At 49.2% G+C, this 12487-nt stretch overlaps 1 protein-coding gene across 5 annotated transcripts in view; it reads left to right on the top strand.

The window, feature by feature from the left end:
- Positions 1-12487, top strand: part of OGT (O-linked N-acetylglucosamine (GlcNAc) transferase) — a 124710-nt gene that overhangs the window by 85490 nt on the left and 26733 nt on the right. For 3 of the 5 annotated variants that reach the window (XM_075323951.1, XM_075323949.1, XM_075323953.1), the window contains 9 exons: positions 2154-2294; positions 2380-2480; positions 2559-2712; positions 2819-2920; positions 3334-3516; positions 3640-3798; positions 3914-4003; positions 4087-4212; positions 5276-5446. In XM_075323951.1, the coding sequence (XP_075180066.1) occupies positions 2154-2294; positions 2380-2480; positions 2559-2712; positions 2819-2920; positions 3334-3516; positions 3640-3798; positions 3914-4003; positions 4087-4212; positions 5276-5446 (1227 nt within the window). The remainder of the gene's footprint in view (positions 1-2153; positions 2295-2379; positions 2481-2558; positions 2713-2818; positions 2921-3333; positions 3517-3639; positions 3799-3913; positions 4004-4086; positions 4213-5275; positions 5447-12487) is intronic. The other 2 variants (XM_075323950.1, XM_075323952.1) reach the window with 1 other exon arrangement.

Below are 12487 nucleotides of genomic sequence, written 5' to 3'. Positions count from 1 at the left end.
CTTGTCGCTGGTAAGCGCAAAGGGTCGCAGGCTTCTAAGGCCACCCTGGCTCGATGGATCAAAGAACCAATTCTTGAAGCCTACCGTTCTGCTGGGCTTCCGGTTCCATCATGGCTGAAGGCCCATTCTACCAGAGCCGTGGGTGCGTCCTGGGCATTGCGACACCAGGCTACGGCTCAACAGGTGTGCCAGGCAGCTACCTGGTCGAGTCTGCACACTTTCACCAAACATTATCAGGTGCATACCTATGCTTCGGCGGACGCCAGCCTAGGTAGAAGAGTCCTGCAGGCGGCAGTTGCCTCCCCGTAGGGGAGGGCTGTCTTGCAGCTCTAACATGAGGTATTTCTTTACCCACCCAGGGACAGCTTTTGGACGTCCCAATCGTCTGGGTCTCCCAATAGAGCGCCGAAGAAGAAGGGAATTTTGTTACTTACCGTAAATTCCTTTTCTTCTAGCTCTTAGGCTGGGGCCACACGGGGACTACTGCGATCCCCTTGCATGACACTCGGCTCATGCTGGCAGTACAGCAGAGCCGAGTCTCATGCTTGTGTCCTTGCAACTGAGGTCCGTTCGTGCGAGCAGACCTCAGCTGCGGGGGGCGGGCCGGCACTCAGGAGGGGAGGGAGGGATTTCTCTCCCTCTCGCCTGTGTAGCCGGCTATAGACATTCTCGCTCTGCACGCACGGTACACCGATGTACCGCGAGTGCAGTGCGATTTTTCTCTCGCCCCATTCACTTGAATGGGTGCGAGAGAAAGAGTCTCGGATTACAATCGCAGCATGCTGCGATTGTTTTCTCGGTCCGATTAGGGCTGAGAAAATAATCGCCCATGTGTGCTGACACACAGGCTAGAATTGGTCCGAGTGGAATGCGATGTTTTATCGCACTCCACTCGCACCGATTTTCTCGCCGTGTGGCTTAGGCCTTATTGGGAGACCCAGCACCCGCCCTGTTGTCCTTCGGGATTTTTTGGTTTGTTTGCGGGTACACATGTTGTTCATGTTGAACGGTTTTCAGTTCTCCGATGTTACTCGGAGTGAATTTGTTTAAACCAGTTATTGGCTTTCCTCCTTCTTGCTTTTGCACTAAAACTGGTGAGCCAGTGATCCCACTGGGGGTGTATAGCCAGAAGGGGAGGGGCCTTACACTTTTTAGTGTAATTGCTTTGTGTGGCCTCCGGAGGCAGTGCTATACACCCAATCGTCTGGGTCTCCCAATAAGAGCTAGAAGAAAAGGAATTTACGGTAAGTAACAAAATTCCCTTCTTTGTGTCAAACTTGTGTGGCAGCAACCAGGGGAGAAATTAAGTATGTCTTTCCTACAGTCAAGCATAGTGGTGGGAGTGTCCTGGTTTGGGGCTGCATGAGCGCTGCTGGCTATGGGGAGCTACAGTTCATTGACGGAACCCTGAATGCCAGCATGTATAATACTGTGACACACTGAAGCAGAGCATGATCTCTGTCTTTTGGAAACTGGCTGCAGGCAGTATTCCAACATGATAATGACCCCAAACACACATCAAAAATGAGCACTGCCTTGCTAAAGAAACTGAGGGTAAGGGTGTTGGACTGGCCAAGCATGTCTGCAGACCAAAACCCTATTGAATATCTGTGGAGCATCCTGAAACAGAAGGTGCAGGAGCTCAAGTTCTTGAACATCCACCAGCTCCATGGTGTCGTGATAAAGGATGGAGGAGGATGCCAGTGGCTCCTATAAAAAAAGCTGGAGGGAAAAGACCTGGTTGATTTCCTGATGAAGTGGGGTTACACTTCGAAACTCATTGCATTAAACCACCTCGTATTTTACTTCTCCTGGATGTGTGTCGTATTTCCAGCTACGCAGTAATGGTTCCACATTTACAGTGTTCCCGAGTGATCAGTGGCTCCTGTGAACTCCAGGCCCAAAATACTGACACTTTCGGCACAATTTGTCCATTTTTTTCTTAGGGGTGAACTCACTCTTGTTGCCAATAGTTTAGGGGGCACTAAATTTACACTGTTTTATACAAGCTGTACAGTGACTACCTTACATTTCATCAGTCTCATATCTTCAGTGTTGTCCCATGGAAACATATAAAATATATACAAAAATGTGAGGGGTGTACTCCCTTTTCTGACTGTTTGTATATTATTTTTTATTTTATTTTAAATAAGGTGGTTGATGCTGAAGAGTGCTACAACACTGCTCTTCGCCTCTGTCCAACTCATGCGGATTCTCTGAATAACCTGGCCAACATTAAACGAGAACAAGGAAATATTGAGGAAGCTGTGCGTCTGTATCGGAAAGCTCTTGAGGTAGATGCTCATCAAGTTCAAAATCCTCATTATTTTACCCTTTATTAAAACTGAGCTTGTAAAACACTGATATTTTGCCTTTTAGGTCTTCCCCGAGTTTGCAGCAGCTCATTCTAATCTGGCCAGTGTTCTGCAGCAGCAAGGAAAGCTTCAAGAAGCTCTCATGCATTACAAGGAAGCCATTCGGTAATTCAGGCTTGTATGATACATTTGTTGCAGCCTTTTTATTATGTGCTCCGACTTTAAGAATCAATTTCTTTTCAGAATCAGTCCAACATTTGCTGATGCCTATTCAAACATGGGAAACACATTGAAGGAGATGCAGGATGTCCAGGGAGCGCTGCAGTGCTACACCCGGGCGATCCAGATCAATCCAGCGTTTGCTGATGCTCATAGTAACCTCGCGTCCATTCACAAGGTCAGTAAATGAAATGAATGCTTAAAAATATCAACATTATTCAAAGCATGTGGACAGTGACCGCCCGTGGTTTATTACTCCTAAATGTGTCATACCTGCCCTTTAGGACTCTGGTAACATTCCAGAAGCAATAGCTTCTTATAGGACTGCTCTGAAGCTAAAACCGGACTTCCCTGATGCATATTGCAACTTGGCACACTGCCTTCAGGTACGAGAAATGGGGTTTGTTTGTTTTTCACTCAAAGTAAAAGTTTAGTGTTTTTTTTTTTACAAGTGTATTGTTTAAAGGGAAACAGAACCGCTGCCTAAACCACAGGTATTGACAGCAGTCGTGCAGCCGACCCTTTCATATTGCCAGTGGTTTGGACAGCATGAATTGACTGTTTCCCCTTAATTTATATGTAAACACTTAAAAGTAATTGAGTTCCTTCTAGTATCAATGAAAAAGTGATGGCGCATGTGTGGCCACTTCTTCAATGTCATTCAGGACCACAATCAGTCCATTAGCAAGATTAGTGAGGATGAGGATGCCGGTGGCTGAGCACACCTGATGAGATCTAATATTTTGAACTAAAGTTTTTATAACTAATTCCATCCTATATGTGCTTTTCATTTTTGCAGATTGTCTGTGATTGGACAGACTATGATGACCGGATGAAGAAACTCGTTAGCATTGTTGCAGATCAGCTGGACAAGAACAGACTTCCATCTGTACATCCGCACCATAGTATGCTGTATCCATTGTCTCATGGTTTTAGGAAAGCTATTGCTGAAAGGCATGGAAACCTGTGCTTAGACAAGGTAGCAGTGGCATTATTTTTTGTTTTGGGGGGGGGGGCATATCACAACTAAAGCAAGAAAATGAATGTGTTATATTTGACTATAATAAGAGTTAAGAATGTTACTGACTTATGCAATTTCTTGCAGATCAATGTTCTTCACAAGCCACTTTATGAACACCCCAAGGATTTGAAGGCCAGTGATGGCAGACTAAGGGTGGGCTATGTGAGCTCTGATTTTGGCAATCACCCCACCTCTCACTTGATGCAGTCAATTCCTGGCATGCATAACTCTGATAAGTTTGAGGTAAGAAGTATATTTGTCATTCATGCATTTAGTATTTTGCAGATTGTGTAGTGCCATGTAGCTTTGTGTAGAAAAGCAGAACTAGTTCATAGTAACTGCATTGTGTTTTCCCCAGGTCTTCTGTTACGCTCTTAGTCCTGATGATGGTACCAATTTCCGTGTGAAAGTTATGGCAGAAGCAAACCACTTTGTTGACTTGTCCCAGGTGGGAAATCTTGTTACTTTTGTTCACATGTGAAACTTGTAGCATTTTGTTTTCCCCATAACATCTTAACTTGTATTTTATAGATTCCTTGTAATGGGAAAGCAGCTGATCGTATACATCAGGATGGAGTCCATATTCTAATTAACATGAATGGCTACACCAAAGGAGCACGAAATGAGCTGTTTGCCCTAAGAGCTGCCCCAATTCAGGTGTGTAAGGAGATGAGCACTCAGCCCTGATTTTATGTTTGGATTATTTTATAACTATATGCTCATTGTATCAGTGGCATCCTATAGTCATATAGAGCTCAATCCTCTTAAGGTCCAGTCACACATAACGAGATCGTTAACACGTCACAGTTTCTGAATCGTTGATAAATCGGTGAGATGTCAGTCATTTTCCCAACAACTTTAGTAACGATGCAGCGACCTGTATAACGATCTCGTTGGTCGTTGGGACCCTGTCACACAGCAGCTATGTAATGACGCTGTAAGCCACGTAGGCGTGCATATGCATCACCTTTTCCACACCCCTCCACTCCGATTGGTGGCCAATACTGCGTTCTGATTAGGCAGCCGGCCTAGAAGGCAACATTGTATCGCTTCATCCTTTGTCCCATTTTGAGCCTTGCTTTGAGTATGGAACCTGCGACTCCACCCGGATTCATTCGTACTTTGTTCCCGGTTGCTTGCTTGCTTTTCGGATCGAAGCTGCATCTGCACCCGGATTCATCCCTCCTTTTTTCCTGAGTGTTTGCTTACTGTTCTCAGCGCCAACCAATTGGTGCAGAGGTGGCGCGGAAAAGCTGACGCAACTACACGCCTACGTGTCACACTTTAAGTTCTCATCTAGGTCGTTAACGAAATCGTTGGTAGGTGTCAAACATACAGATCCATCCTGCCCAGGAGGACTCCAACGAGCAAAAAATGGCCCAGGACATTCAGCAACGATCTCACAGCAGGGGGTGGATCGTTGGTACGTGTCAAACATAACGAGATCGCTGGTGAAGTCGTTGTTTCGTCACAAGCGATGTCATTAGCGATCTCGTTATGTGTGAAGTGGCCTTTACTGAATCTTGATAGTGATTAGGGTTGATTGTTTAAAGATACTTTATATCCTATTGCTTTACTTTTTTTTTTTTTGAGGATTACGAAAATCTTTAATCATTTTCAGACAGAATGTCCATTATTTTACTATGTTTCAACAAATTTAATGGAGTATTACTACTTTCTATTGGTTGAATAGTCATTTCAGTTTCTTTGATAATTTAAGGCTATGTGGCTGGGCTATCCCGGAACGAGTGGGGCACCATTCATGGACTATATTATCACCGACAAAGAGACCTCTCCAACTGATGTCGCTGAACAGTACTCTGAGAAAATGGCATATATGCCCAACACTTTCTTTATTGGGGATCATGCCAATATGTTTCCACATCTAAAGGTACAAAATATATCCTGCATACACGAACTATTAACTATGTATAACAATAAGAAAATATTATTTTGTGTTTAATTTCTTGGCAAAATTTTTGGAAACTATTGCCATCTAGTTTTCTTCGGCGCTCTATTGGGAGACCCAGACGATTGGGTGTATAGCTACTGCCTCCGGAGGCCACACAAAGCATTACACTAAAAAGTGTAAGGCCCCTCCCCTTCTGGCTATACACCCCCCGTGGGATCACGGGCTGCTCAGTTTTCAAGCTTTGTGCGAAGGAGGCACACATCCATGCATAAGCTCCACTGTTTAGTCAGCAGTAGCTGCTGACTATATCGGATGGAAGAAAAGAGGGCCCATACTAGGGCCCCCAGCATGCTCCCTTCTCACCCCACTTGCGGTTTGTAAGGTTGAGGTACCTATTGCTGGTACGGAGGCTGGAGCCCACATGCTGTTTTCCTTCCCCATCCCCCTGAGGGGCTCTGAGGAAGTGGGATCTTTCCGGCCACCAAGCCCTGAGGCCGGGCTCCATCCACAGACCCATAGAACCTGCTGGATGTGGAGCGGGAGTGCCGTTCAGGGACAAGGCCCTGCAACTTTCAGGTACTCTGTGTCCCCGTATGGCAGGCCACGCACACTCCAGGCTTGCTGGGTGTGCTAGTGCGCCGGGGACTGTAGCGCTGTGCGCTGGGCTTATAGTCCCTGCAGATTACTGGGGGACTTTACGTGTGGGGACCGCCGCGCCGACCGCCCCTGGAGCGGCGGCGCAGCTGCGACTTGTAGTGCGCCGGGGACGCGCCGACCGCGCTTTTACGGCGGCGGCGCTTCTAACTTTGGTCCCCGGCTTTTGCGGCCTAGCGCCGCTTCGTTCCCGCCCCCACCCTGTCACTCAGGGAAAGGGAGAGACGCTGTTCTATAGCAGCGCCGAGGGCTGGAGCCTTATTTGCATTCTCCAGCCCCCTTCACTAGACACAGTGGGCGCCGGGTTCCCGCTCTTGTCTCGGGCACGCCCTCGGCCCGCCCCTCTCCTCTGGACGCCGGCAGCCATTCCGGCACGCAGAGCGGGAAAACGGAGACAAGCGCTGAGCTAACCAGCACAGGATTCCGGCGCCACACACCCGCTTTTGTGCGGGCGGTAAGCGGCAACTAAAGTGCTGACCCACTAATGCCGAAGTGTCCTGTTGTACTTTTGTACGGTCGCTATTCAGGATGCAGACCTAGAAACAGCAGCAAAAGATCAGGGGTGCTAAAGCACAGACTCTATATGCTGCTTGTCTTGCATGTGCTGCAGTGTCATGTGTCCTTTATGCTTGTAGGCTTTACATTGCACTGTAAGGGCTATTCTTGGCTGTCTACCCGCCTAGATGGCTAGACAGCGGCAGCAAACAGCAATGGTGCTAAGGCACAAGCTTTCAATGCTGCTTGGATTGCATGTACTGCAGAGTTTATTTTCATGCTTGTACATTCACTGCATGTCGCTATTCTTGGCTAATGCTCCTTGATGACTAGACAACAGCAGCAGAAAAGCAAGGGTGCTAAGGCACAAGCTTTCAATGCTGCTTGGATTGCATGTGCTGCAGTGGTTATTTTCATGCTTGTATGCTATACATTCACTGTATGTCGCTTTTCTTGGCTAATGCTCCTGAATAACTAGACAACGGCAGCAGAAAAGCAAAGGTGCCAAGGCACAGGCTTTCTATGCTCCTTGTACTGCATGTGCTGAAGTGTTTATTGTACTTCATGCTTGTATGCTATACATTGCACTGTACGGTCGCTATTCTTGGCTAATGCTCCTAGATGGCTAGACAGCAACAGCAAAAAAAAAAAAAAAGCATGGGTGCCAAGGCACAGGCTTTCTATGCTGCTTGTACTGCATGCGATACTGTTCCAGGACCCCCAGTGTGTGCAATTACTCAACGGGGTCTCTGCTACAGGTGGCCAAAAGAACCACCTGTGATCCCTGTCCAGGGACAGGGACGGAGTTGCAGTTTCCGCTGATATATTGTCTGTGACTATGACTAACATCTTACAGACTTTGCAGTCCAGACAGACCTTGGGCAATGTTGATTCAATGCCCCTGGCCACCCTGATTTCGAAACAAATCATGGCTCCAGGAGGGTCCCATGCATCCCAGGGTGCAGGCTCTGACACGGACGACAGTCCCAGACGGCCTAAGCGAGCTCCCTAAGAACGGCCCTCGACTTCATCACAGTACTCTCTGTATGATGATGCAGACGTAGCTGTTCAGGACTCTGATCCTGAGACCGCTCTCAATCCGGATACACCGGATGGTGACGCTATAGTGAATAATCTTATAGCGTCCATCAATGGAAGGTTGGGTATTTCTCCCTCAACTCCTCCAGTGGAGGGGTCAGCTTCACAGCAGAAGAAATCCCTATTTCGGTATCTCAAGCGTATATTGAGTACTTTTCTGGTCACTCTGACTCCAGAGAAGCAGTCCAGGAACACCACGCTTATCCCGATAAGCGTTTCTCCAACCGTATTGAGGATACGCGTTGTCTCTTCCCCCCTGACGTGCTCAAGCGCTCCAAGGGTGGATCCCCCAATCTCCAGGCTTGCGGCTAGATCTATAGTTGCAGTGGAAGATGGGACTTCACTTAAAGATGCCATTGACAGACAGATAGCCCTCTGGTTGCAATCTGTCTATGAAGCTATCGGCGGGTCGGTTGCCCCGGCATTCGCAGCCATAGAGGCACTCCAAGCTATTTCAGCTAGTATTGCGCAGAGGGACGCGGTCACATGTACATCTTGGCCGCAGTAGCGTCCTTCACCTCGCAATGTCGGCATTGCGACTCAAGCTGTTTATGCTGTCCTGGACTCTACGAGCCGTACGTCAGTGGCGTCCGCCAACTCCGTGTTGTTACGCTCCTAGTGTTAAGGGATTGGAGCAGATGCTGCTTCCACAAAAGTGCTTAACCAGATTGCCTTTATCTGGTGACAGACTGTTTCGTGAGCGGTTGGATTAAATCATTCAACTGTCCAAGGGTACGGATTCTTCCTTACCCCAGCTATCAAACAAGACCCATCAGGAGAAGGGACAGTCGAGGTTTCGGTCCTTCCCAGGCTCGGGCACGTCCCAATTGCCCTCGTCCAAGACGACTCAAAAGGCTCAGAGGGGCGCAGGTTCCTGGCGGGCTCAATCACGCCCGGAGAAGGCAGCCGGAGGAACCGCTACCAAGGCGGTTTCCTCATGACTTTCAGCCCTCTCTCTCCGCGTCCGCGGTCGGTGGCAGACTCCCCCGCTTTAGCGACATTTAACTGCCACAGGTCAATGGCCGGTGGGTGAGAGACAGTTTGTCGCAAAAACTTCCTCACCGGCCGAGCCGAGGCTCTTCTGCAGGCAGTAGGAGTCGTAATCCCGGTTCCTCCTCAGGAACAAGAGACACTTTTTACTCTGATCTGGTCGGGGTGACAAAATAGGACGACTCCTTCCGTTCCGTTCTGGACCTTAAACTGCTCAACAAGCACGTGAAAACCAGGCGGTTCCGGATGGAATCCCTCCGCTCCGTCATTGCCTCAATGTCTCAAGGAGATTTCCTAGCATCAATAGACATCAGGATGCTTATCTCCACGTGCCGATTGCTCCAGAGCACCGGCGTTTGCTACGATTCGTTATTGAAGACGAGCATCTTCGGTTCGTAGCCCTACCCTTCGGTCTGGCGACAGCCCCACGGGTTTTCACCAAGTTCATGGCAGCAGTGGGACCACTCCCGCACTCTCAGGGTCACCCTGTGATCCCTTACTTAGACCATCTACTTGTCAAGGCACTCTTTTAAGAGGCATGCCAACACAGCCTGAACATGGCGCTGGAGACTTCCCAGAGTTTCGGGTGGGTCCTCAACTTTTCAAAGTTAAACCCAATCGCTGGCATATCTTAGCTTGGGGTTTCACACTCTCTCAGCGATGGTGAAGCTTCCACTGGACAAACAGCGGTCACTACAGACGGGGGTGCAGTCTCTCCTTCAAGGAGACACCTCATCCAGAGGCAGTCCCTTTCACGCAGTTTCATCTGCGTCCACTTCAATAGAACATTCTTCGCTAATGGGAGGGGAAGTCGATGTCCCTACACAGGAACGTCCCCCTTTCTCAGACGATCAAGGACTCTCTTCAGAGGAGTCCACTCTTCAGATCAATTGTCTGGAGCTCTGGGCAGTGTATATTGCCCTGCAAGACTTCCTGCAGTGGCTGGAAGGCAAACAGATCCGAATTCAGTCGGACAATCCACAGCGGTGGCATACATCAACCACCAAGGCGGACTACGCAGTCGGCGAGCCTCCCAGGAAGTCCGCCGGATTCTGCTAGGGGTGGAAGACAGAGCATACACCATATCCGCAGTTCACATCCCGGGCGTAGAAAACTGGGAAGCAGACTTCCTCAGTCACCAGGGCGTGGACGCAGGAGAATGGTCTCTGCACCCGGACGGGTTTCACGAATCGGCACAACAGCAAGGTCCCGGTTTTCATGACGATCAAAGAGCTCTGGCGACAGGCATCTCACGGTCGGTCAACCGTGGGCACTACCAGACCGGCCAGACTTACTGTCCCAAGGGCCGTTTTTCCATCTGAATTCTACGGCCCTGAACCTACTGTGTGGCCATTGCGTCCTAGATCCTAGTGTCCTCAGGATTATCCCAAGGGGTCGTTGCCACCATGAGACAGGCTATGAAGCCCACGTCTGCTAAGATCTACCACGGAAGTGGAAGATTTTCTTTTACTGGTGCTCTGTACAAGGAGTGTCCCCCTGGCCATTGGCATTGCCTACTTTTCTTTCCTTCCTGCAATCTGGGTTGGAAAAGGGCTTGTCGCTCGGCTCCCTTAAAGGGCAAGTCTCGGCGCTATTAGTGTTTTTTCAGAAGCGTCTAGCACGACGTCCGCAGGTACGCACGTTTCCTGCAGGGGGTTTGTCATATCGTCCCCCCGTACGAGCGGCCGTTAGATCCATGGGATCTGAACAGGGTACTAGTTGCTCTCCAGAAGCCGCCTTTCGAGTTTCTGACGGATGTTTCACTCTCTCGACTATCACAGAAAGTGGCCTTTCTGGTAGCGATCACGTCTCTTCGGAGAGTGTCTGAGCTAGCAGCGCTGTCATCCAAGGCTCCCTTCCTGGTGGTCCACCAGGACAAGGTAGTGCTGCGCCCCATTCAGGAGTTTCTCCCTAAGGTAGTATCCTCGTTTCATATTAATCAGGATATCTCCTTACCTTCCTTTTGTCCTCATCCGGTTCACCGGTATGACAAGGATTTACATTTGTTAGATCTGGTGAGAGCACTCAGAATCTACATTTCCCGCACGGCGCCCCTGCGCCGCTCTGATGCACTCTTTGTCCTTGTCGCTGGCCAGCGCAAGGGGTCGCAGGCTTCTAAAGCCACCCTGGCTCGATGGATCAAAGAACCAATTCTGGAAGCCTACCGTTCTGCGGGGCTTCCGGTTCCTTCAGGGCTGAAGGCCCATTCAACCAGAGCCGTGGGTGCGTCCTGGGCATTACGACACCAGGCTTCGGCTCAACAAGTGTGCCAGGCAGCTACCTGGTCGAGTTTGCACACTTTCACCAAACATTATCAGGTGCATACCTATGCTTCGGCGGACGCCAGCCTAGGTAGAAGAGTCCTGCAGGCGGCAGTGGCCTCCTCGTAGAGGAGGGCTGTCTTGCAGCTCTAACTTGAGGTATTTTGTTACCCACCCAGGGACTGCTTTTGGACGTCCCAATCGTCTGGGTCTCCCAATAGAGCGCCGAAGAAGAAGGGAATTTTGTTACTTACCGTAAATTCCTTTTCTTCTAGCTCTTATTGGGAGACCCAGCACCCGCCCTGTTGTCCTTCGGGATTTTTGGTTTGTTTGCGGGTACACATGTTGTTCATGTTGAACGGTTTTCAGTTCTCCGATGTTTCTCGGAGTGAATTTGTTTAAACCAGTTATTGGCTTTCCTCCTTCTTGCTTTAGCACTAAAACTGAGCAGCCCGTGATCCCACGGGGGGTGTATAGCCAGAAGGGGAGGGGCCTTACACTTTTTAGTGTAATGCTTTGTGTGGCCTCCGGAGGCAGTAGCTATACACCCAATCGTCTGGGTCTCCCAATAAGAGCTAGAAGAAAAGGAATTTACGGTAAGTAACAAAATTCCCTTCTTTGACACTGAACAACAAACCTACATAACTTAAAGGGAACATGTCACCAGTTTTATGGCCTATAAGCTGCGGCCACCACCACCAGTGAGCTCTTATATACAGCATTCTAACCTGCTGTATATAAGAGCCCAGGCCGCTGTGTAGAATGTAAAAATCACTTTATAATACTCACCTAAGCCGGTCGCTGCGGTGCTGTTTGGCCCTGTGTGCGGCGCTGTTCTCCGGGACCGGCGCCTCTTCTCTCGGCCATCTTGCTCCTCTGTCTTCTGAAGCCTGTGTGCATGACGCGTCCTACGTCATACACACTCGCCGGTAGCTTATAGGCCATAAGGTTCCCTTTTAACTGATAATCCACATCACTTTCAGTAATGTGTGTGGATTAAAGTCCTGATCTGGAACAATATGTTGTAAAGCTGTCTCTAGCAAAAAAAAAAAAATAGTTTTCTTTGTCGCTCTATTGGGAGACCCAGACAATTGGGTGTATAGCTACTGCCTCCGGAGGCCACACAAAGTATTACACTTAAAAGTGTAAGGCCCCTCCCCTTCTGCCTATACACCCCCCGTGGGATCACGGGCTCCTCAGTTTTCATGCTTTGTGCGAAGGAGGTCAGACATCCACGCATAGCTCCACTGTTTTAGTCAGCAGCAGCTGCTGACTATGTCGGATGGAAGAAAAGAGGGCCCATACTAGGGCCCCCAGCATGCTCCCTTCTCACCCCACTTTTGTCGGCGGTGTTTGTTAAGGTTGAGGTACCCATTGCGGGTACGGAGGCTGGAGCCCACATGCTGCTTTCCTTCCCCATCCCCCTCAGGGCTCTGTGTGAAGTGGGATCTTACCGGTCTCCAGGCACTGAGACCGTGCTCCATCCACAGACCCGGAGAACCTGCTGGATATGGAGCTGAGT

The sequence above is a fragment of the Anomaloglossus baeobatrachus genome, chromosome 9 (assembly GCF_048569485.1).
Source record: "Anomaloglossus baeobatrachus isolate aAnoBae1 chromosome 9, aAnoBae1.hap1, whole genome shotgun sequence".
In the NCBI taxonomy this organism is placed as follows: Eukaryota; Metazoa; Chordata; class Amphibia; order Anura; family Aromobatidae; genus Anomaloglossus; species Anomaloglossus baeobatrachus.
This window is presented reverse-complemented; position numbering and strand designations above follow the sequence as displayed.